The following is a 23,603-nucleotide window of genomic DNA, read 5'->3' as shown; positions in this document are numbered from 1 at the left end:
GGGTCTTCTACTACAGTGCGGCTTCCGCCCTGGCCCATAGGCAGCTTGCCTGTGTGCAGGAATGGTCCCCTCGCCCGCACGGCACAGTGGCGCAGACATGTTAGCCTTACTGGGACAAGGAGCACAGTAGCTCTGCCAAGGAACCTGCGCAAGCAGATTGCCCAGCTTCTGCATGAGACCTTTGAAGAGATCACTGAGGCCAATTACCGCGATGTGAGAGAGCACATCAATGCCCTATTCTGCATCTAGGCACGCATACAGCCCTAACCCTCTTCGCCCCAAGAGCCCGCACCGAACAACTTCCTTCCCAAAATAAAAGCAGCTTACCGGATACTTTCTCTAGTGTTTGTCCTTCCCCAAGCACCATCCGCTGCGACTGGCTACCTTCCTCCTGGCTTGAAAACAGCTTCTGGCTGCATGCATCTAGGGATGCCAGGCTGTCTCCCTCCTCCTCAGCACCCTCGCTCTTGCTTTCCTCCTCCTGCCTTGCTGAACTGGGCTCTGAAGTGTCCGTGGTGGTCTTCGGAGTGGAGGTGGGGTTGCCCCCAAGTATTGCGTCCAGCTCTTTGTAGAAACGGCAGGTGGTGGGAGCAGCACCGGAGCGGTGTTTTGCCTCACAGGCTTTGTGGTAGGCATTCCGCAGCTCCTTCACTTTAACCCTGCACTGCAGTGCGTCCCGGTCATGGCCCCTTTCCATCATGTCCCTTGATATCTGCCCAAAGGTATCGTAATTCCTGCGGCTGGAGCAAAGCCAGGACTGGACAGCTTCCTCCCCGCAAACACTGATGAGGTCCAGTACCTCACCATTGCTCCACACTGGGGATTGCCTGGTGTGTGGGGGCATAGTAGGGTGATCAGGTGTCCTGTTTTTGTAGGGACAGTCCCGATTTTTGGGTTTTTTTCTTATATAGGCTCCTATTATTCCCCACCCCCTGTCCTGATTTTTCACACTTGCTGTCTGGTCGCCCTAAGGCGAGGTGACCAGGAAAGATTCACTGAGAGCATTCCACGCCTTACTGAGCAAACAGGAAGGGGATTTTCAAAATTCCCAGAGAATTTAAAGGGCAGCTTTGACAGTCGGTCACCAGAGGGCAGTGCAGTAGAGTTCAAAGTGATGACCAGAGTGGCTAGAACAGGCATTGTGGGACACTTTTGGAGGCCGATCAGAGCGCATTAATAGATCAGGGCATCCACACTGGCGCCGTGGTGCTCCAGCCGGGGCGCAGGAAGCGTTATGCTTCTTGTGGAGGTAGACTACCAGGAGCCCTCCAGCCACGGAGTCCGGGAGCTTTACGTACCTTGCCAGCATAGACGCATCATGAGTTAGGGCGTCCGAGGCTGCTCTAACTCGCAAGTGTATCCAAGCCCTCAGAGTGTGAATTTACAGCACACCAGCTGAATTATTGCTGTCAACTGTTATAAAGTATATAGTAGCCTTGCAGTGTATTAATTGCATGTTTTAATATAGTTAATTTTTTTTTAAAGTAAACTCAAATATTTTTATGACGACATTTTTTAAAAGGAAAAAAGTAAAACTAGTGTTTTTACTAGCAGTTATTTATGTCTCTGGTAGCTGGTCAGGAAGCTCCATTAGCATTCAGAAGTAAATTTTATTTAGCATTTGCCCAAATCACAGTAAGCACCATGTACATATTGGAGCACAATTGGTAATTTTTGCAAAATGAAGCCAAGGACTTAGATAATAAAAGTGGGTTTTTTTAGTACTTGAGGAACACTATCAGAGATCTGAAAGAAGCTTCTTGGGTGTGTTCACTATCATCTACTTCTAGTTTTACTTTCAGTAGTTATATGGACCCAAAAAATAAGAAGTAAAAGTACTGAATATTAAGTGTTTTTCTTTGTTTGTTTTAGGCTGAAAAACTTAATTATAAGGATAAGAAACTGAATATTGGTCCAGCAATAAGAAAACAACAAGTAGGGATTCCTCGTATGTATTTTCATTATATTCTTTAGCTGTATGTGATATAAATAGAACTCTTAACCAAAAATATCTGTGTTGGACCTGTACTGTACTAATCCAGAGCATTGAATATGATCAGAATAGTCAGCATGTGGAAGCACTGACATACTAACAAAAATGTCAAAAGAACCAGATTTCCAGGCACCATCCTTTAACCTCCTACTGTATGTTCCTTTGTATATTGCATGGAAGGGATCCAATGGATGAAGACTGTATCCACTTGAATGTGGGTAGGCTGCATGGAATGTGACTCTCTGGTATGGCAGTATGCCCCTTCCTAGCTGCCACAGGCCCTTATTGTGACAGAGCCTCAAAGCTAAAGACAAATGTGTTTTAACTGCAGGGAAAGCGTATGTGACAGTCTGCTGTATACAGCATTTTCCTATTGGAAACAGGGCACATGTTATATTGACATGCTACATATGTTGCTCTAACGAACATTAAATCCCCATGTGTGCTGTGTGAAGCCATGTTCAAAGGTCATAGCTATTGAAGTATAACCAGTGGTAGCACAGCAGTGGATTCAGATGTGCTGGAAGTGGCCCGAGGCACGACGAGACAGCAGTGATATACGGTTTAAGGATGGCACGAAGTGAGAGTGTATTCATCCTACAGCCACACTGAAGGAGATTTAAATGAGATAATATATTGTGGGTGGCACATGTTCCTCTTATCTACTCCAGAGGTTGCGCCTAACAGACGGAGGGACGTTCTCTGAGTAAAGCCAGGGATGCATGAGATTTGGGACATTTATACAAGAGGCTCTTTGGCATATGTATGTTTAGATATCTACTCCCACTGCCTATTCTCTAGTGTCACCTGTCCCATAGTGTCACACTAGAGAACAGGGATGATGCAGTGCCGCTTCAGTTCTTCAAAAACTTTTCAAAAAATCTTTGATGGTTGGTGGTCCCTTTTTGTAGATTTTTACATGAGAAGGAAGGTATTTCTATACCTGATACTGCTGTGGTATGTCAGCAAAAAAAAAAAAAGGCAATGTAGTTTTGGGCTTGCATACCCAAAAGGCACCATGTTATGGAACAAAGGAGGTCCCTCTCTGTGTTCCTCTGGAGCAAACACATTTGAAATATTCCATTTACTTGAGTGCACTGTATTACCAGAAAGAGCAGACAAAGTGGGAGGAATTTAGAGAAGATCAACAAATACAATTAGGGATCTAGAGGAACTGACCTAATGAGAGAAGATAATTATTATGAATATCCTAAATAAGTTCTGACTAAGGGTTGGTGTGGTGTTCGATAATAACCTATAAATATCTGGAAAGTGAAAACACAAGTTAAGAGACCAGCTACTTAGGACAGTGAAGGGCTATAACCATCAGCAAAAGAATGTAATTTATAAATGGAAAATTTAGGCTGAATATCAGAAATAAATTTCAGAGATTGAAATCTGTTGGGGTGTGGAATGGTCTCATAAGAGAAGTAACAAAAGCAATATTGCTTGAAATATTTTTTAAGTTAACTGAATGTTGTACTAATAAATATATAGCATAGGGAATACTGAATTGGAAGGGGATGGAATAGGCTTCCACTGTCTTCAGTTTCTGTGAGTCTATAGTTAGTCTCCCACAAGTTTAGCTTGTCATTACTTTTAACTTATCTGATACCAAATTACAAACTTCCAAGATTGATAGGATTGTCAACTAGTTATTTTTCCACCTTTACTTCTGACTTCGGTAATAGCATTTGCTGAGGAATTGTTTAGTTCCCCTTTCTTACATTTTACCTCTTCAGATGTTTCTAATACTGGGGTTGTGGTTTGTGATACTTAGTTAATGATTAGTTTCATTTTGACCTGATTAGACAGCTTTGAAGTGTTCAGGAATTTATTTTCTTAAAGCAAAAGATTATTCATAATAAAGTCTTTGTATGAACCGTTTTTAGGTACTGTTAACTAGAGCTAATTGAAAAACTAAATTTTAATAAAAACTTGATTTTTTATGTTTAAAATGGATGAAAAATTTGTCGACATTGGGAATTTGGAAATTTTTCAACCAGCTCTACTGTTAAGTTTTTTAACGTTATTTTGCATTAAATTACAACAATCTGCTTATCCAAAATTGCATCCCTGTTTTTTTAGTTTCCATTTTTGGAGTTTTGGGAAGACTTTGAAATCGTACTGATGAAGTGTCTTGTCAAAGAGTGTGAATCCATAGATAAAAGGCTTAGCTTACCCAGGACAGTCATATTTCAGTACCTTTGCATTGTAATTGCTTTTATCTGTATTACAGAGTTTTGTTTTACAAACTAAATAGAGTATAAAGCATTTTGTTCTTCTCCAGGGGCCTCTGTGTGTTATATTTTGTGGGTTTGGCATCTCCTGGTATTGAGCTGCCGAACTGCCTTGAAAACCTATTCCATTGGGAGTACACAAGAATGACATCATCGCCTTACTCTATATAGTGGAGTATGCACCCTAACTGACTTAGCTCCTTCATTGCCACTGCAGAGAGCAGACGGAACTCACCATGTCCTGTCCTCAGGGCTAGACTACCTTATAACCTTTTCTTGTAAGTCTGTAAATAGTTAGTATTGTTTAGTGTAGTGTAGTATAGTTAGTTAACTTTAGAATAGTGTAAGTAGCCATTCCCTTGGCCTATCTCTGGGCTCCTTTACCAGAACTATGACAGGTCCTGAGCCCTGTAAGGGCTTCAAGAGGTGCTCCTCTTGCCCAGGGTATTCCTGAGTCTGATGCCCACATCCAGTTCCATCTGTTTTTGAGTAAAGCCAACTTTCTTACCATTACTATGCCTTTACTCCCCAGGCCGGAAGGGAGAGAGACTTGAGGCTCCAGACTCATCTGGCCTCAGAACATGTACAGCCTGAAACTCTGGCAGGCCCATGACTGGTGTCAAGACCATGATCAATCCTGAGGTCCTCTTCTTTGAGACAAACCCTTCTCATTGGGCTTCTGCACCATCTTCCACCAAAGGCACAAGACTGGAATCTACTTAGCTCCTGTAAAGGAGCAGACTCACCCCTGTGGCACCTCCTGCTGATAGTCATCGGGAATCCAGCCACCAGAGTGCCCTCTGCAGGCCGGTGATCCGCCACAGCTCTAGCCCCCATGTCCCTCACAGACCCCAGTGCTGCTTTCTCTGGGGTTCTGCCCCCTGGCAGTACCCCCACACTCTGCCTCTGGATCTCCCCTTCCTAGGGAATCCCCCAACCCACTATCCCCGCCTTGCCTCAGTCTGGGCTACTGCCAGTCATCACCAAGCCCCCGCTCCCTGGGGCAGACTGCAGTGTAAAGGCCACTCATCATAGGCAAGGGGGTTCGGACCTGTTGCCTTCCTCTGCCTCCCAGTACCTTTATGGGCCTTGGACCAGGCCCTACAGTTTGGGGAGTTGCCAGCTTGGAGCGCCCCCACTCAGCCTGCTCCTTCCCCAGCACTGCACCACCCTGAGTACACTGTCAGGCAGGCAGCCAGGCCCTGCTCTCTCCCAGCCTGGAGAGAGACTCCTTGGGCCGCTGGCTCACAGCCTTTTTATACAGGCCAGCTGGGTCCTGCTTGGGGTGTCGCCCAGCTGCGGCTGCTTCCCCAGTCAGCCAGCCACAGCCCTTTCCAGGGCTGCTTTTAACCCCTTCTATTTTAGGAGCAGGGTAGCCACCCCGCTACAGCCCCATAAAGGGAGAGACTCCCTCAGCTACCAGTGGTCAGTCCTGTCAGTTCTGTGGCATCAAAATCAGTTTATGGCACAACAGTAAAAACTGAGCTGGCACTGTGGCATAAGGCTTGAAAAGTCCCAGGTCAAACCCTTCATCCAGCACCACTGCCCTCTCTTCCAGCACAAAGTCCTATATTGAACATGTCCTCCAGCACCAATACATCAGTTATGGCACCACAGGACTCCTCCAGGAAATCAGAAAGAGAACAGGAAGCACTTCTCCCCACTAGAGGGGCACAAACAAAAGACGAGGCGGAACTGTCTCTCTTACTCTTCAACACAAGAGTATTTCGGAGATTTTTAACGCTATAGCTGTCTCTTCAACACACATCTCCAGTGGCAGACCTCTGAGCACCAATCAGCCTGGACATGTCATTACTATAGATCCCAAGAACCCCTTCTCTCTCCCACTGCATGAATGGGGGACCACCACTGAGGCTACTGCCCATTTCACCACATACTTTTCCACCACTTGACTCTGCTTCTGTACTTACCTCTCTGATTCAAATCTGCAGTTGTCTCAGAGTAGTTTTGACACCATTGGAGATGATTTTGAAGGCTCCCCAAGTTGATATCAGGACATTGGACAACTTCCTTCTCCTTAAATCCAGGCTTAAGGAGCATTTAGCTGTCAGGCATATTAAAAACAGATCTATATTTTCTGATTGTACTGTTTCTTTGTTCCTGAAAGGCATGACCAATGTTTTTCCTTCTACAAGGGAGCCTTCTCTATTCTTGGGGCTTAAATCTTGCTCTGATTAAACTCGTGGATCCTCCCTTTGAGCCCCTCAAGAAAATGTCTTTGGTGCATCTGTCTCTAAAGACAGCTTTTCTTAAAGCCATCTTAAAGCCTCTGCCAAAAGAGCTGGAGAACTGATGCATTAATGGCCAGACTACCATACACTTAGGTACATAAGGTCCAGGTGATTGTGAGGCCCAAACTTAGCTTCATGTCCAAGATGGTGTCAAATTTCCATTTACTACCTCTCCCTCCTAGCTTTCTTTCAAAGCCCTGTTTCCAACCCAGGGAATTTTATCTGCATAATGTGGACATTAGAATGTATTTACCTAGAGAGTACAAAAGCCTTTAGAAAATCCAGTTGACTATTTATAGCCTATGGGGAAAGATGTCAGAGAGAGCTTATTAGCAAACAAAGGCTGTCACACTGGATAAAAAGATACAGAGAACTATGTTACATTTTAGCTAGAAGCGTAGTTCCTGCCAAGGATTCAAAAATGCACTCCACCAGAGCCATTGCAGCATCTGTGGTTTGTTTGAGACACATTCCTGTTACAGAGAGATGCAGAGCAGCAACATGGAGTAGATATATCAAGTATAAAATTTGTTATATGTTTGGCAATTAAAATGTGCATTGGAATTTTCTATTACTTCACTTGTTTTAAAAGCTGCAAATTTGTTTAATTTTAATTTCAGCCATCCTTGTTTATTGTAGGATCTAGCATAATGCCAGCAGCTGGAACAATGTACTTGACCACTTCAACTGGATATCCTTATACTTATCACAATGGAGTAGCTTACTTTCATACTCCTGAAGTTGCATCTGTTCCACAGCCATGGCCTGTAAGTAATATCTGAAAGATTATCATTTGAGAATACTGCATATGTCTCACAACTGGCTTGTTGGTAAAGTTCTGTTCCATGAAGCTTGTTTCCTTTTGCTTCTTTATTGTATTTTCCATGTTTTCTTCTTTCCTCTCTCCTTGTTATACAAAATAGATAAAACTCTGAAGAAAATTAATTACTACCATGAAACTTGTTAACTGTACATTATCTTTAATTATAGGCAATATTGTTATAGTTGTGTTGGTCTCAGAATATGAAAGAGACAAGATGGGTGAGGTAATATTTTTTATTGGACCAACTTCTGCTGGTGAGAGACACAAGCTTTTGAGCTTACACAGAGATCTTCTTCAGGTCTGGGAAATGTACTCAGTGTTTCCCAGCTAAATACAAGGTGGAGCAGATTGCTTGGCATAAATACATGTCACATACACATATTTCAAGGGACCGTTCAAGGTGAAGTGGCCCCTTAACACCTCTTCACTCCTAGGGGTATTGAAGGGGGAAAAAACTGGGGGCGGGGGGCTTGTGGGTTATAGATTGTTGGAATAAACCATAAATCCAGTGTTTCTATTTGGTCCATGATTTTTCGTATCTAGCAAAATTACGAATTTAAGTTCCCAGGTTCTTCTTTTGAAGGGATTGTGCAGGTTTCCTTTGTGAAAAGTGCTAACCCACAGATGATATAGTAGTTTTGTCTCATCATTTTTCTGTGTTAATTCATTCGAGAGCGTAATGATTGTCTGGTTTCACCCACATAGTTGTTATTGGGGCATTTAGTGCACTGGGTGATGTACATCACATGTTGTGATAGGCAAGTATAAGACCCATAGATCTTGAAAGGCATGTTGCTGGGGGTGATGATCATCATAGTAGTGAAGATATATCTATAGGTTTTGCATCTGTTGTTCTGGCAGGGTGTGCGCCACTTTCAGTTGGTGTGTCCTAGTCTGCGTGGAGCTTGCTTCAGATCATGAGCATGGAGAGGTTGGGGAATTGTTTGAAGGCCAGAAGAGGTGGGAAAGATTTCTTTCAGGATTTGGTCCTCATTGAATATGGGTTGTAATTGTTTGGTGTTATCCTGTAAGGCTTCCAGTGTGGGATGGTAAGTGCCAGCTAAAAATCATGGACTGAATTGAGACAACTGGATTTATGGCTTATTATAAACAATCTATAACTCACTAACCTCTCCCCGCCCCGGCTTTTTCCCCTCCTTTCCCTCAGTAGGTGAACAACCACTAACATTGCCAGCTAGTGGTCAGGTGGGGCGTGGGCACGTTGTCTACCCTTTGAAAATATGATCCTATCCTTCAGCCTCCCCTTCTACCCCCCCCCCCAAGAAGTACAGTACAGCTGTGCCACTGTAAACTCTCTAGTATAGACACAACCTCTGAGTACGTTTCCCAGACCTGACAAAGAGCTCTGTGTTAGCTCAAAAGTTTGTCTCTTTCACCAGCAGAAGTTGGTCCAATAAAAGATATTACCTTACCCACCTAGTCTCTCATGATGTTTGATGGCAGCTGAGGAACTGGCTGCTTTTCTGACTGTAACTGCATCATACAATGACAGGTTTCAGAGGGGTAGCCGTGTTAGTCTCTATCAGTAAAAACAATGAGTCCTTGTGACACCTTAGAGACTAACAAATGTATTTAGACATAAGCTTTTGTGGGCTATAACCCACTTCATCAGATGCACTGAGTGAAAAATACGGTAGGCAGGTATAAATATACAGCACATGAAAAGATGGGAGTTGCCTTTCTAAGTGGGGGGGTCAGTGCTAATGAGGCCAATTCAGTCAGGGTGGATGTGGCCTGTTCCCAACAGTTGACAAGAAGGGGTGAATATCAACAGAGGGAAAATTGCTTTTTGTAGTGACCCAGCCACTCCCAGTCTTTATTCAGGCCTAATTTGATGGTGTCAAGTTTGCAAATTAATTCCAACTCTGAATTGGCCTCGTTAGCACTGACCCCCCACTTGGTAAGGCAACTCCCATCTTTTCATGTGCCACAAGGACTCCTTGTTGTTTTTGCATCATATAATGTAATTAATATGTCTGTCAGGAGGTAACTGCAGTTAACAGATGATCATTAGTACAGGTTTCATGGATCGTGTTGAATAAAACAAACTGTTTTACATTACGTTAATGCTTTTGCCTTTGTCTTTTCCTAGGGAATCTGTGACTTTAAAAATTCATAATAGTACAAAAAAGTTTATTAAGTTTAAGTTCTCACTTCATTTAGCCTCACCTATTTTTTTTAAATATAGAACAAAGGATGAGACATTGTAAAGCAGAAAGAAATTCATAACAGAGAACTATGTAGAAATGTTGTGAAAGGTTTTGGCTGTCAGTAAGAGGAAAGAACTACTGAGTTTTGTGACAACATGCAGTCACAATCTAGACCAGTCCCTGAATAGACACCAGTCTATTGTGACCACTGAATCCACTGACCCAATGTACAACACTCTTCTTGGGCAGTGAGACATTGTAGTCTGGCCACCTAGACCCCAGAACCAGTGTCCACACTTTTCCCACAGAGTCTACCTGGCTGTGTGAGCTTTCTAGTTAATCCCTTCAGGGTCAGTGTAGCCATAAAGCAAGGAACACAGGGTTAACAAAGGAATTTCTTATACACATACACACTTTACTCTTAAAAAGCATAAGAGAATTACAGATCTATGGAAAATAAATTCTTGAATGCAGTCCCCTCAGTGTGATCTCACCCCCTTTTGGGAACTTTGGGTTTGACCACTGTTCTTTAGGGAGATAAAGCCCCTCCTGCCTCCATTTTTTTTTTTCAGCTTGGTTTTTTGTTTCTGGCAGTGAAATGGTTTTCCCTTGCTTAAAGCGTATTCCTCTTTTTAAAACAGCCTTTTCTGTCCTTGTTTTTCCACGGGGGATTTTCCATGCTCCTTCCCCCTACCAGCTTCTGGGCAGAAAGTTCAAAGTCAGTTGCCCTGCTGATAGCAACCCCAGTGTTCCACTTTCAATGCTGATGGCTCTGCCATAGCCTCCCTATTATGTGTCAAGTTCCTGCTACCATAATGAATATTTCAGGCCACAATAAAGGTTACATTCAAAATGGAGGGTGAAATATAACAGTGTTCACAAAAAATGAAATTCATAAATTGATACAAACATAAAACATGAAAAAATGGGTGTTTACCACTACCTTGTAAGGAGAGTGATCACTTTAGATAAGCTATTACCAGCGGGGGGGGGGAACCTTTTGTAGTGGTAAACACCCATTTTTTCATGGTTTGTATGTATAAGAACATCTTCTGTATTTTCCACAGTATGCATCCGATGAAGTGAGCTGTAGCTCACGAAAGCTTATGCTCAAATAAATTGGTTAGTCGCTAAAGTGCCACAAGTACTCCTTTTCTTTTTGCGAATACAGACTAACACGGCTGTTACTCTGAAACATATCCCCCAATCTGTCTCACATACATTTTAGAATTGATATTTGTTTTGGGAAGAGGATAAATGGGGGTAGTTCAAGTGCTGGATTTAAACAGGGAAGGGCAAGCACCTTTCTTTCAACCCCAAAAGACAAATATTTTATCTTTACCAAGAAACTGCATTGGAAAGATGTCTTGGGAAGAAATTTACAGATTACACAGAGTTTATTGTTGGATTCTGTCTTTTAGACATCATGGGTATGTCTACACTGCAGTTAAAAACTTGCGTCTGGCCTATGCTAGCTGACTTGGGCTAAAGGGCTTTTAATTATAGTGTAGGTGTTCAGGTTCAAGCTAGAGCCCAGGCTCTGGGACTCTGCAAGGTGGGAGGGTCCCAGAGATCACGTTCCAGCCTGAGCCCGAACATCTACTCCGCAATGAAACAGCCTCTTAGCCCGAACCCCAGAAGCCCGAGTCAGCTGACATGGGCCAGCCACAGGTTTTTAACTGCCATGTAGACATACCCTTTGTGTTGAGCACCTGGGCATTGATTACCTTGGTGTTGACTACCTCAAGTGCCTTAAATCTGGGCTTCCCAGTACATTGATGTTGGTTCCTCTGGTGCTGAGGGTATGGCTAAACAGCAAAGAAAAACCCACGGTCGGCCTGTGCCAGCTGACTTGGACTTGTGGGGCTGTTTCACTGCTGTGTAGACATCTGGGCTTGGGCTGGAGCCCAGGCTCTAGGATCTTTGCGGGGTGAGAGGGTTCCAGAGCTTGGCCTGCAGCCTGAGCCTGGAAGTTTACACAGCCGTGAAAGAGCCCGACAGCCTGAGCCCCGTGAGCATGAGTCAGCTGGCATGGGTGAGCTGCAGATTTTTCTTTGTTGTGTAGACATACTCTGTGTCCTTTAGTATCAGGGCCCTCAATTATTTCAACCTTGTGGACTTTGGTACGATATGTTCCATTATTCCAGAGTCTTCCAGCAGATCTTGTGTTTTGTGGAAGGAACCTAAATTAGGTTTGAAGCTGCACTCCATTTCATATCCACAGGATTGGGCGGGGGTGGGGGGAATTTGAGGATATAGGCTATGTGAGCAGCCCCAATGAACACTGCTTTCAAGAAAGTTCTGAGTTCATGTGCCTAGGCCATGTGCTTTGTCTGCAGTGTGAATCCATGCAAGTGATCATCTTAAAGAATCATAGTTACTGTAAGTAACCATTCTTTATAAATTATTTTGTTTTTAAAATGGTAAGTTGTATAGCATATAGTACTTAAGGTGTATGTTTTAGTAAAAGTAACAATTCCTGAGATTAATGTATTAAAATTTCTAATTTATCTCTTTTTTTTCATTTAAAGTCACGTTCCATTTCCAGTTCCCCTGTAATGGTAGCTCAACCTGTTTATCATCAACCTACATATCCTTACCAGGTAAAAGTTAGAAAATGGGTGTATCATTTCATAGCCTGAGGTAGTTCTTCGAGTGATGTCCCTGTGGGTGCTCCACTTTAGGTGATTTCCCACCACAATGGTCATTCTGGGGCTCATGGGCAGCATACAGGCAATATTTTCCCAAGCCACCAAGCAGCAGGGAAATGTATAGACACTTCTCGCCAAAACCAGTAGTACCACCTGACATCTCCCAGGAACAAACTTTTGAGCAAACAGATCAGGAGTTAGACCAGGAGGCTATCCCTGCAACCAGCTTGTCATCCTCACCTGACAAGACCATCATGCCTCTGCCCCCTACTACTGGAGATGATTTCAAACAGTTTCAGGAACTGTTTAAAAGAATAGCTAACACACTTCAAATCCCTCTTGAAGAGGTTACTGAATATCAGCCCAAGCTTTTGGACATACTCCACACATTGACATCTTCCAAGATTTCCTTGCCTTTATGGAGCCCGTCATAACCATCTGGAAAACACCCACCAGAATCCGACCTAGTGTAAGAGGATGGACAAAAGGTATTCTGTCCCTTCGAAGGGGCTAAAATTTTTATTTTCCAACCCCCAAATTCTCTCTTGGTGGACACTGTTAACGAAAGAGGTAGGCACCGTTATTCCAGGTTCACACCTTATGATAAGGAGTGCGAAAGGCTGGATTTACTTGGCTGCAAGGCCTACTCATCGGCAACATTACAGTTTAGATTTGCCAATTATGAAGCTCTCTTGCAAAATATGACCACATGACTTACTCAAAATTAGCAGACTTTATTGAACTTATACCAGAGGAAAAGAGAGAGCATTTCTGAAGGCCAGTTTATAGCTCAAACAGTCCTTCCGGCATCACTGGACTCCGCTGACACTGCTGCGAGGACCATCGCATCTGCCGGGCCTCCTGGTTTCACTTTTCAGGGTTTTCAAGGGAGGTGCAATCAACAGTAAAGGACCTTCCTTTCGAGGGTCTGAAGCTGTTTGCCAGCCAGATTAACGAATCACTTCTCTCCTTAAAGGACTCGAGAGCCACTCTTAGATCTCTAGGAATCTATACACCTGCAACAAAATGCAAACAGGGCAGGTATCATACGTTATAACGTCCTAGACGGGCTCTGTACACAAGAACCAGGGACCGTATTATCCTCAAAGATGTAGGCAAACACCACCCAAACGAAGATCAAATTTTTCGCAGTCCTCCACATCACAGCAATCAATCTCCAACCCCCCACCCTCCGAGTGTTTTCCAAAGTTCTAGCAGTGGTGGCGGCCCACCTGTGCAAGCAAGGGGTCATGATTTACCCGTACAGGTGAGTCTCATCTTACGCTGGGGTTACGTTCCGCAGTCAGCGCATAAAGCGAAAATCGCGTGTAGTCAAAATTACATTGAGTGTAATGGCGGGCGGAATCACCTGGACTACAGGTACAGTATTTAAATGAAAAAAAGAAAAGGAGTACTTGTGGCACCTAAGAGACTAACCAATTTATTTGAGCATAAGCTTTCGTGAGCTACAGCTCACTTCATCGGATGCATACTGTGGAAAGCATAGAAGATCTTTTTATACACACAAAGCATGAAAAAATACCTCCCCCCACCCCACTCTCCTGCTGGTAATAGCTTATCTAAAGTGATCACTCTCCTTACAATGTGTATGATAATCAAGTTGGGCCATTTCCAGCACAAATCCAGGGTTTAACAAGAACGACTTGGTGGTGAGGGGGGGGAGGAAAAAACTAGGGGAAATAGGTTACCTTGCATAATGACTTAGCCATTCCCAGTCTCTATTCAAGCCTAAGTTAATTGTATCCAATTTGCAAATGAATTCCAATTCAACAGTTTCTCGCTGGAGTCTGGATTTGAAGTTTTTTTGTTGTAATATCGCAACTTTCATGTCTGTAATCGTGTGACCAGAGAGATTGAAATGTTCTCCGACTGGTTTATGAATGTTATAATTCCTAACATCTGATCTGATTTGTGTCCATTTATTCTTTTACGTAGAGACTGTCCAGTTTGACCAATGTACATGGCAGAGGGGCATTGCTGGCAAATGATGGCATATATCACATTGGTGGATGTGCCGATGAACGAACCTCTGATAGTGTGGCTGATGTTATTAGGCCCTGTGATGGTGTCCCCTGAATAGATATGTGGGCACAGTTGGCAACAGGCTTTGTTACAAGGATAGGTTCCTGGGTTAGTGGTTCTGTTGTGTGGTATGTGGTTGTTGGTGAGTATTTGCTTCAGGTTGCGGGGCTGTCTGTAGGCAAGGACTGGCCTGTCTCCCAAGATTTGTGAGAGTGTTGGATCATCCTTCAGGATAGGTTGTAGATCCTTAATAATGCATTGGAGGGGTTTTAGTTGGGGGCTGAAGGTGACGGCTAGTGGCGTTCTGTTATTTTCTTTGTTAGGCCTGTCCTGTAGTAGGTGACTTCTGGGAACTCTTCTGGCTCTATCAATCTGTTTCTTCACTTCCTCAGGTGGGTATTGTAGTTGTAAGAATGCTTGATAGAGATCTTGTAGGTGTTTGTCTCTGTCTGAGGGGTTGGAGCAAATGCGGTTGTATCGCAGAGCTTGGCTGTAGACGATGGATCATGTGGTGTGATCAGGGTGAAAGCTGGAGGCATGTAGGTAGGAATAGCGATCAGTAGGTTTCCGGTATAGGGTGGTGTTTATGTGACCATCGTTTATTAGCACTGTAGTGTCCAGGAAGTGGATCTCTTGTGTGGACTCGACCAGGCTGAGATTGATGGTGGGATGGAAATTGTTGAAATCATGGTGGAATTCCTCAAGGGCTTCTTTTCCATGGGTCCAGATGATGAAGATGTCATCAATATAGCGCAAGTAGAGTAGGGGCGTTAGGGGACGAGAGCTGAGGAAGCGTTGTTCTAAGTCAGCCATAAAAATGTTGGCATACTGTGGGGCCATGCGGGTACCCATAGCAGTGCCGCTGATCTGAAGGTATACATTGTCCCCAAATGTAAAATAGTTATGGGTAAGGACAAAGTCACAAAGCCACCAGGTTTGCTGTGACATTATCGGGGATAGTGTTCTTGACGGCTTGTAGTCCATCTTTGTGTGGAATGTTGGTGTAGAGGGCTTCTACATCCATAGTGGCCAGGATGGTGTTATCAGGAAGGTCACCAATGGATTGTAGTTTTCTCAGGAAGTCAGTGGTGTCTCAAAGGTAGCTGGGAGTGCTGGTAGCGTAGGGCCTGAGGAGGGAGTCTACATAGCCAGACAATCCTGCTGTCAGGGTGCCAATGCCTGAGATGATGGGACGCCCAGGATTTCCAGGTTTATGGATCTTGGGTAGTAGATAGAATATCCCAGGTCGGGGTTCCAGGGATGTGTCTGTGCGGATTTGATCTTGTGCTTTTTCAGGGAGTTTCTTGAGCAAATGCTGTAGTTTCTTTTGGTAGCTTTCAGTGGGATCAGAGGGTAATGGCTTGTAGAAAGTGGTGTTGGAGAGCTGCCGAGCAGCCTCTTGTTCATATTCCGACCTATTCATGATGACAACAGCACCTCCTTTGTCAGCCTTTTTGATTATGATGTCATAGAAACTGTTGAATTGGAATTCATTTGCAAATTGGATACAATTAACTTAGGCTTGAATAGAGACTGGGAGTGGCTAAGTCATTATGCAAGGTAACCTATTTCCCCTTGTTTCCCCCCCCCCCAAGTCGTTCTTGTTAAACTCTGGATTTGTTCTGGAAATGGCCCAACTTAGTTATCATACACATTGTAAGGAGAGTGATCACTTTAGATAAGCTATTACCAGCAGGAGAGTGGGGTGGGGGGAGGTATTTTTTCATGCTTTGTGTGTATAAAAAGATCTTCTACACTTTCCACAGTATGGATCCGGATGAAGTGAGCTGTAGCTCACGAAAGCTTATGCTCAAATAAATTGGTTAGTCTCTAAGGTGCCACAAGTCCTCCTTTTCTTTTTGTGAATACAGACTAACACGGCTGTTACTCTGAAACCTGTCAGTATTTAAATGGTTATTTTTCTCTCTTTTTTTTGTTTTTGCCGACGATGCAAAGCTGAATTCATGCATGTTAAATGCGCGTAAGATGAGACTCGCCTGTATTTAGATGATTGTCTAATCAAGGCTCACACTCGAGAAGAAGCCGTCGAAACCACGCAAAAGACAATGTCACTTTTCACAGATCTTGGTCTACAAATAAACCTTCAAAACTCAATGCTAACACCAGTTCAACAACTGGACTTTATTGGGGCCCACTTAAACTTTATACAGGCGAAAGCATCACTACCACCTCAGAGATTCGTCGCCCTGACAAACTTGATTGATACCATGATACACAGTCCACAAGTATCTGCCAGGATCTGCCTTCATCTACTAGGTCACATGGCGGTGACCACATATGTAGTAAATCACGCCAGACTATGCATGCTCTTCCTGCAAGCTTGGCTCAGGACAGTGTACATTCCACACAAACACAGACTGAACAAACTCCTAAGCATGCCAGTGAAGGTCAAGGACTCGTTACAATGGTGTACCCACACAAAATGCTCCCCCCATGATAATTACAGCAGACACCTCCCTTCTGGGTTGGGCTGTCCATTTAAACAGCCTCACAGCACAGGGCAGGTGGTTTCCTTCGGAATCAACTCTCCACATCAACATTCTGGAGCTGCTAACAGTTCACAATGTCTATGCACACTTTATGCCTCTAATTGAAAACAAAACCAAACAGATCATGACAGACAATGTGGCCTGCATGTTCCACATAAACAAACAGGGAGGAGCAAGATCGCACTCTCTATGCACAGAAGTCATAAAGTTGTGGACATGGTGCATCCGACACAACATCAGCATATCAGCCACTTACCTACCAGGATCTCAGACCATCACAGCAGAAACGCTAAGCTGAAAGTTTTCACGCAACCATGAGTGGGAAATAAATTCAGTGATCCAGAACATATTTCAGCAATGGGGGTTCCCCTCAATAGACCTATTTGCTATGAGCCAGAACAGCAAGTGTCCAACATTTTGCTCTAGAGCGGGTCTGGGATCAAAATCCAGAGGAGATGCTTTTTTCATCTGATGGGACGCACCTCTCCTGTATGCCTTCCCTTCCATCCCACCACTGCCCAGTGTCATACACAAGATCAGATATGATCAAGCCAAAGTAATCCTGGTAGCTGGTAGCTACTTTCCTCATGGAGGTGTTTTTTTTCTCCCAGAGCTATGCCGCGAGTACACAAGCCACATTAAAGTGCTACTGCAGCAGCGCTTTAATGTTGCCAGTGAAGATGTGCCCTTATTGTAAATGACAGTAACGGAATCCTCACTAGGAAGGTCTGTGTCCTTTCTAGCTTTTTTTCCTGAACCAGAGAGGCACAATGGGGTTAGATTACAGCTCAGGATCTATTTTACTTATCCGTTTTAAAAAAAATGCAGAACAATGATTAGCAAAACTGTATGACTTTCATGTGTGCAAGTCAGAGCATTTTAAATCGACAGTCTACTTTACAGAACACCAAAATAAAAGTAATGTAATTGAAATGAAAATCCATTATAACTGGAATGCAGGGTCTTGGTTACCTTTGTAACTTAACTTTCATGTGTTTAAGAAATCTGAACAGTTATTATGATTTTTTTCTGTATGGTAGTTTAAATTAATTACCAACATAAGTGAAACTGGTGTAATTATATTGCATGATTTTGACAAATAAAATACGCAGAATTTCGGATTTTTTGGCACAGAATTTTGGATTTTCTGGTGCAGAATTCCCCCAGGAGTAACATATGCAAAGCAACTACTTGGACATCACCCCACATGTTCATACAACACTATGTCATTGACCAAGTCTCAGCATCCGACACTTGGCTTGGACACATAGTCCTATCGTCCATTGAGAATTAACTCCGAACCCCTCCTTCCACCTGAGGGGCACTGCTCTACAGTCACCTAAAGTGGAGCACCCTCAGGAACATCACTCGAAGAAGAAGAGAGGGTTACTCACCTTGTGACATCTTCATCATCTGGACCCATGGAAAAGAAGTCCTTGAGGAATTCCACCATGATTTCAACAATTTCCATCCCACCACCAACCTCAGCCTGGTCCAGTCCACACAAGAGATCCACTTCCTGGACACTACAGTGCTAATAAACAATGGTCACATAAACACCACCCTATACCGGAAACCTACTGACCGCTATTCCTACCTGCATGCCTCCAGCTTTCACCCTGACCACACCACATGATCCATCGTCTACAGCCAAGCTCTGCGATACAACCGCATTTGCTCCAACCCCTCAGACAGAGACAAACACCTACAAGATCTCTGTCAAGCATTCTTACAACTACAATACCCACCTGCAGAAGTAAAGAAACAGATTGATAGAGCCAGAAGAGTTCCCAGAAGTTACCTACTACAGGACAGGCCTAACAAAGAAAATAACAGAACGCCACTAGCCGTCACCTTCAGCCCCCAACTAAAACCCCTCCAACGCATTATTAAGGATCTACAACCTATCCTAAAGGATGACCCAACACTCTCACAAATCTTGGGAGACAGGCCAGTCCTTGCCTACAGACAGCCCCGCAACCTGAAGCAAATACTCACCAACAACCACATACCACACAACAGAACCACTAACCCAGGAACTTATCCTTGCAACAAAGCCCGTTGCCAATTGTGCCCACATATCTATTCAGGGGACACCATCACAGGGCCTAATAACATCAGCCACACTATCAGAGGCTCGTTCACCTGCACATCCACCAATGTGATATATGCCATCATGTGCCAGCAATGCCCCTCTGCCATGTACATTGGTCAAACTGGACAGTCTCTACGTAAAAGAATAAATGGACACAAATCAGATGTCAAGAATTATAACATTCATAAACCAGTCGGAGAACACTTCAATCTCTCTGGTCACGCAATCACAGACATGAAGGTCGCTATCTTAAAACAAAAAAACTTCAAATCCAGACTCCAGCGAGAAACTGCTGAATTGGAATTCATTTGCAAATTGGATACTGTTAATTTAGGCTTAAATAGAGACTGGGAGTGGCTAAGTCATTATGCAAGGTAGCCTGTTTCCTCTTGTTTTTTCCTACCCCCCCCCCCCCAGATGTTCTGGTTTAACTTGGATTTAAACTTGAAGAGTGGTCAGTTTGGATGAGCTATTACCAGCAGGAGAGTGAGTTTGTGTGTGTATGGGGGTGGGGGGATGTGAGAAAACCTGGATTTGTGCAGGAAATAGCCCAACTTGATTGTCATGCACATTGTGTAAAGAGTTGTCACTTTGGATGGGCTATCACCAGCAGGAGAGTGAATTTGTGTGGGGGGGTGGAGGGTGAGAAAACCTGGATTTGTGCTGGAAATGGCCCACCTAATGATGGCTTTAGATAAGCTATTACCAGCAGGACAGTGGGGTGGGAGGAGGTTTTGTTTCATATTCTCTGTGTATATATAAAGTCTGCTGCAGTTTCCACGATATGCATCTGATGAAGTGAGCTGTAGCTCACGAAAGCTTATGCTCAAATAAATTGGTTAGTCTCTAAGGTGCCACAAGTACTCCTTTTCTTTTCACCTTGTGCAGTAACTGAGGTTCTTCGAGATTTGTGTGTCCCTGTGGGTGCTCCACTACCCTCCCTCTTCCCCTCTACTTCGGAGTTCTAATTAGTCCTCTGCAATAGAGAAGGAACTGCGGGGGGGGGCTGCACAGCGCTAATCAACTACCGCAACAGGCGCAAGACGGGGAGAACGCATGTGCAGCCCAGCCAGGTACTGCTGTCAAAATTCTCCAATTAGAGGCACCGGGTGCATAGTCACCTAAAGTGGAGCACCCACAGGGATACACATCTCGAAGAACCTCAGTTACTGCACAAGGTGAGTAATCCTCTCATTCTCTCCAACTGTCTAGTTTTGCTTTCACCATTCTCTCAAAACCATAAATTCGTAGCATCTGTCCCTCTGGCCAAACAATGCTCCCTTCAAAGTTTACCAGTGCAATACCTAAAATTTAAAGTAACAGTAGATAGCATACTGCGGTATTCCATTCCTGCAACCCCTCACTGGGATTGAATTTTCTCCCTGCCTACTTGGAATGAACTCTGGTCCTTTCTTTATGGTAATGCTAGATAGCTGGGTCAATCCCATCCTTGCTTAAAAAAATGGTGAACAAATCATACAAAGTTGGAAATCACGAAGGGTTTAGAACTTGATCCTATAACTAGATGCACCAATGTGAATTCTAACACCCATGCAGTCTCACTGATGTTAAAGGGACTTATGCATGCACAAGGGTTCTCACCAGTAGTTTGCAGATTTGGGACCTTATTGCAGTGGTTCATGAAATGTTATAGGGGGTTCTTGGGAAAAAATTCCCTAATGGTGGACAAAGCTGTCCCTAGGGACCACGGGCAACCCGGGGCCAGCAGCCCAGAGCCCCTGGACTTCCAAGAGCTAAGCAGATCAAAGCAAGCATATCTATCACACTGAGGAGATTTAAACTTCAAGACTCCTTATAAGAAATGGAAAGGGAGGTGGATATTTTTTGCTGTTTTTAAAGTTAAATAGGCATTTATTTTTAGTATGTTTTTTAAAATTAATATGAAGAACAAGTTTAAGCTTTGTTGTAACGTGTGTTGTTTGCCTAGACTGCTCAAGATCTGAATCCTTGTGTAGGAGGAACTCTTTGAGTTGGCTTCATAAATACCTTCATGCGGTACTCCTTGATGAAACATAGGAGCCTTGTCTTATAACAGGCTTATTCAAAGCGTTACAAGCTACAAAAGTGAGATCTTGGAAGAGTGTTGCTGTTTTCATAATGTAATAAAAATAGCGTCATGATAAATCGTAATTAATCATAAATAATGTGTAATAAGGATGTTATAAAAACAAATTTTATATTTCCAAGATCACTGCTTTTATAATTTATACTCAGGTAAAGGATAAAATTCCTGGAAATATTCATTTTTAGGAGGGGGTTCGCGAGACATGACATTTTAGTGAAAGGGGTTCACAGGTTGTTAAAGTTTGGGAACCAATGCTTAATTGGAAGAAGAGTTCTCTGGAAAGTTTCTGGCTTTATTGATCAGTTGTGGCCATGATAAAAATATCTTTAAAAATAGGACTGTTGCAAAGTTTTAAAAATACTTTTGAATTGTAGTAAAACTTCGTATTTTATCTGTTTTATTTATTTTAAAAAAATTAATTTTCAAATGTGCTTAAGTGATGTAGGATCCTAAGTGCCATTTTCAAAAGTGCCCAAACCAGAGTCCCATTGAAAGTCAATAGGACTTATGCGCCTAAATTACTCAGACTCTTCTGAAAATTTTACCTTACATCCTTTTCATCAGCTAAGACCTGCAAGTGTCTGTTTTATTTTCAAAACAACGCATTTGAAAGGTCTGTGTGTTTTCCATATAAGAATGTTTGAATTATGAAATAATAAACTATCTTATTTTTATGAACCTAGGCACCTGCACAGTATCTTTCAGGGCAGTGGCAATGGAGTGTTCCACAGGTAAATATATTTTATAATTACAGCATTTGGTCATTGCTTTCCTTGTTTGAATGCACAGTATGCTTTTTCAATTTTTAATTCACTTGTACATAATTCATTGATGAAATGATATCTCCCAAGGCAGTTAATCAGCACTGTTCAGGTTAATATTGTTTGCTATATCTCAGTAATGCAATCATGCAGTATTTCCTGGCATAATGGAAGGGATATAGTACAATTTAATAAAATATCACATCCAGTTTGTTTATTCACATAGTATTTCTTTACCACAGGAGAGCTTTGTCCAGCTTACAGGAGTTCTCTAGTTTATATGGATGGGGAATCTTGCCATCCAAGGGATTTTGAGTCTGAACTCAAAGGGAATATTAAGTTCCTGAAACACAGGGCAATTAGACATGCCCTGGTTAGTCTAATAGCAGTGACGTCTGTCACCATTTGGCCCAGCCTTAGCCCTGGTCTGCACTACAAACCTAGGTTGATATAAATGCATCGCTGAGGGGTGTGGAAAAAGGAGCAACCCAGTTATACCAATCGAATTCCCATGTAGACAGTGTTATGTCAATGGGAGGGCTTCTCCTGTCAGCATAGCTACTGCCTCTTGGGGAAGTGGACTACCTATGCCAATGGGAGAGCTTCTCTTGTCAGTGTAGATAGCATCTTCCTTAAGTGCTACATCAGCAAAGTTGCACGCCGACATAGCTACCACCGTCCGTGGAGGTGGTTTTATTATGTCGGTGGGAGAGCTCTCTTCCATCAGCATCAAGTGGCTACACGAGTGGCTTACAGCGGTGCAGCTGCATCAGTACAGCTGTGCTGCTGTAAACTCGCTAGTGTAGACATGGTCACATACACCTCTTAAAAGGCACAAGAGAGTTACAGACCTATGGAAAACAAAAACACACCTGAACGTAATCCCTTTCAGTGTTATCTCACCCTACTTTGTGGGTCTTGGGTTTGGTCCAAGACATTTAAGTAAAGTCTCTGTTGCCTCCATTTTCCTTTTTTGGGTCATTTGTTTCCATAGAAGAAATGGCTTCCTTTTCCTCAAGAGCATGTCCTTTTTAAAACAGCCCCCAGAACCTTGTCTGTCCCTGCTCTTCTGTTAGGGAGTTGAGCAATGTCTTCTGCACATCAACATCCTAGAACTCAAGGCAGTCAGATATGGCTGTCTCTAATTTCTACCATTGATTGGGGCAAATACATACAGGTCGTGCTGAACAACAGGTCATGCATGTTCTATATCAGTTGACAAAGAGGGGAAGATCCCCCTTCCCTCTGTGCCGAAGCTGTCAAAGTTTTGGAATTAGTGCATATGCAATAAGATCATCATCACAGCAGCTTACGTCCCAGGCGATCAGCATGTAAGTGGGAAATAGATTGCCAAAATATGTGATTGAGTACAATGGAATGTGGCATCCCTCAGATAGATCTATTCTCCATGGCCAGAAACAAGAAATGTGCTCAGTTCTGCCCCAGAGGTGGCCTGGGTCTCCAGTCCTTGGAGTGATGCCTTTCACTTTCTGTGGTTGTCAGGTCTACTGTGTGCATTTACTCTGACTCCTCTAATATCCAAAGTTCTGCTCAAGAAAGAGGAGGACAAAGCCAGAGTTATTATAATAGTTCCACCCTGGCCCAGACGGACATCGTTTCCTTACCCTCATAAAGCTGGCTTCTTGTTCATTGATCATTCTCTGGACTGCTCCTTATCTTCTTTCCCAAAAAGACGGAAAGATCCTTCACCCCAATCTCAGAGTGCTTCACCTCAAAGCATGGCTACTCAATGATTTGCAGGTTTAGAAACAGCCTGTTCAGGGGGAGTAAAAAGAGTACTGTTACATAGCAGGAAACAGTCTACCCCCTACACTTACTCGCAAAAATGGACAAGATTTTGCTTCTGGTGTGACCTAAAGCACATTCCACCAGCAACCTCATCGCTGTCAGATATACTGGACTACATCCTGGATTTAACTACTCAGGTTTGTTGTTGAGCTCTGTTAGGGTCCACTTG

The 23,603-nt window shown here is 43.3% G+C and overlaps 1 protein-coding gene across 1 annotated transcript in view; it reads left to right on the top strand.

Moving 5' to 3' along the window:
* Positions 1-23,603, top strand: part of BOLL (boule homolog, RNA binding protein) — a 69,234-nt gene that overhangs the window by 30,695 nt on the left and 14,936 nt on the right. The window contains exons 5-8 of the mRNA XM_073306316.1: positions 1,873-1,948; positions 7,125-7,252; positions 12,011-12,082; positions 21,548-21,595. Coding sequence (XP_073162417.1) covers positions 1,873-1,948; positions 7,125-7,252; positions 12,011-12,082; positions 21,548-21,595 — 324 coding nt within the window. The remainder of the gene's footprint in view (positions 1-1,872; positions 1,949-7,124; positions 7,253-12,010; positions 12,083-21,547; positions 21,596-23,603) is intronic.

The sequence above is a fragment of the Lepidochelys kempii genome, chromosome 11 (assembly GCF_965140265.1).
Source record: "Lepidochelys kempii isolate rLepKem1 chromosome 11, rLepKem1.hap2, whole genome shotgun sequence".
NCBI lineage: Eukaryota > Metazoa > Chordata > Testudines > Cheloniidae > Lepidochelys > Lepidochelys kempii.
The sequence above is the reverse complement of the archived record's forward strand: the minus strand, read 5'-3'. Positions and strand labels throughout refer to the sequence as shown.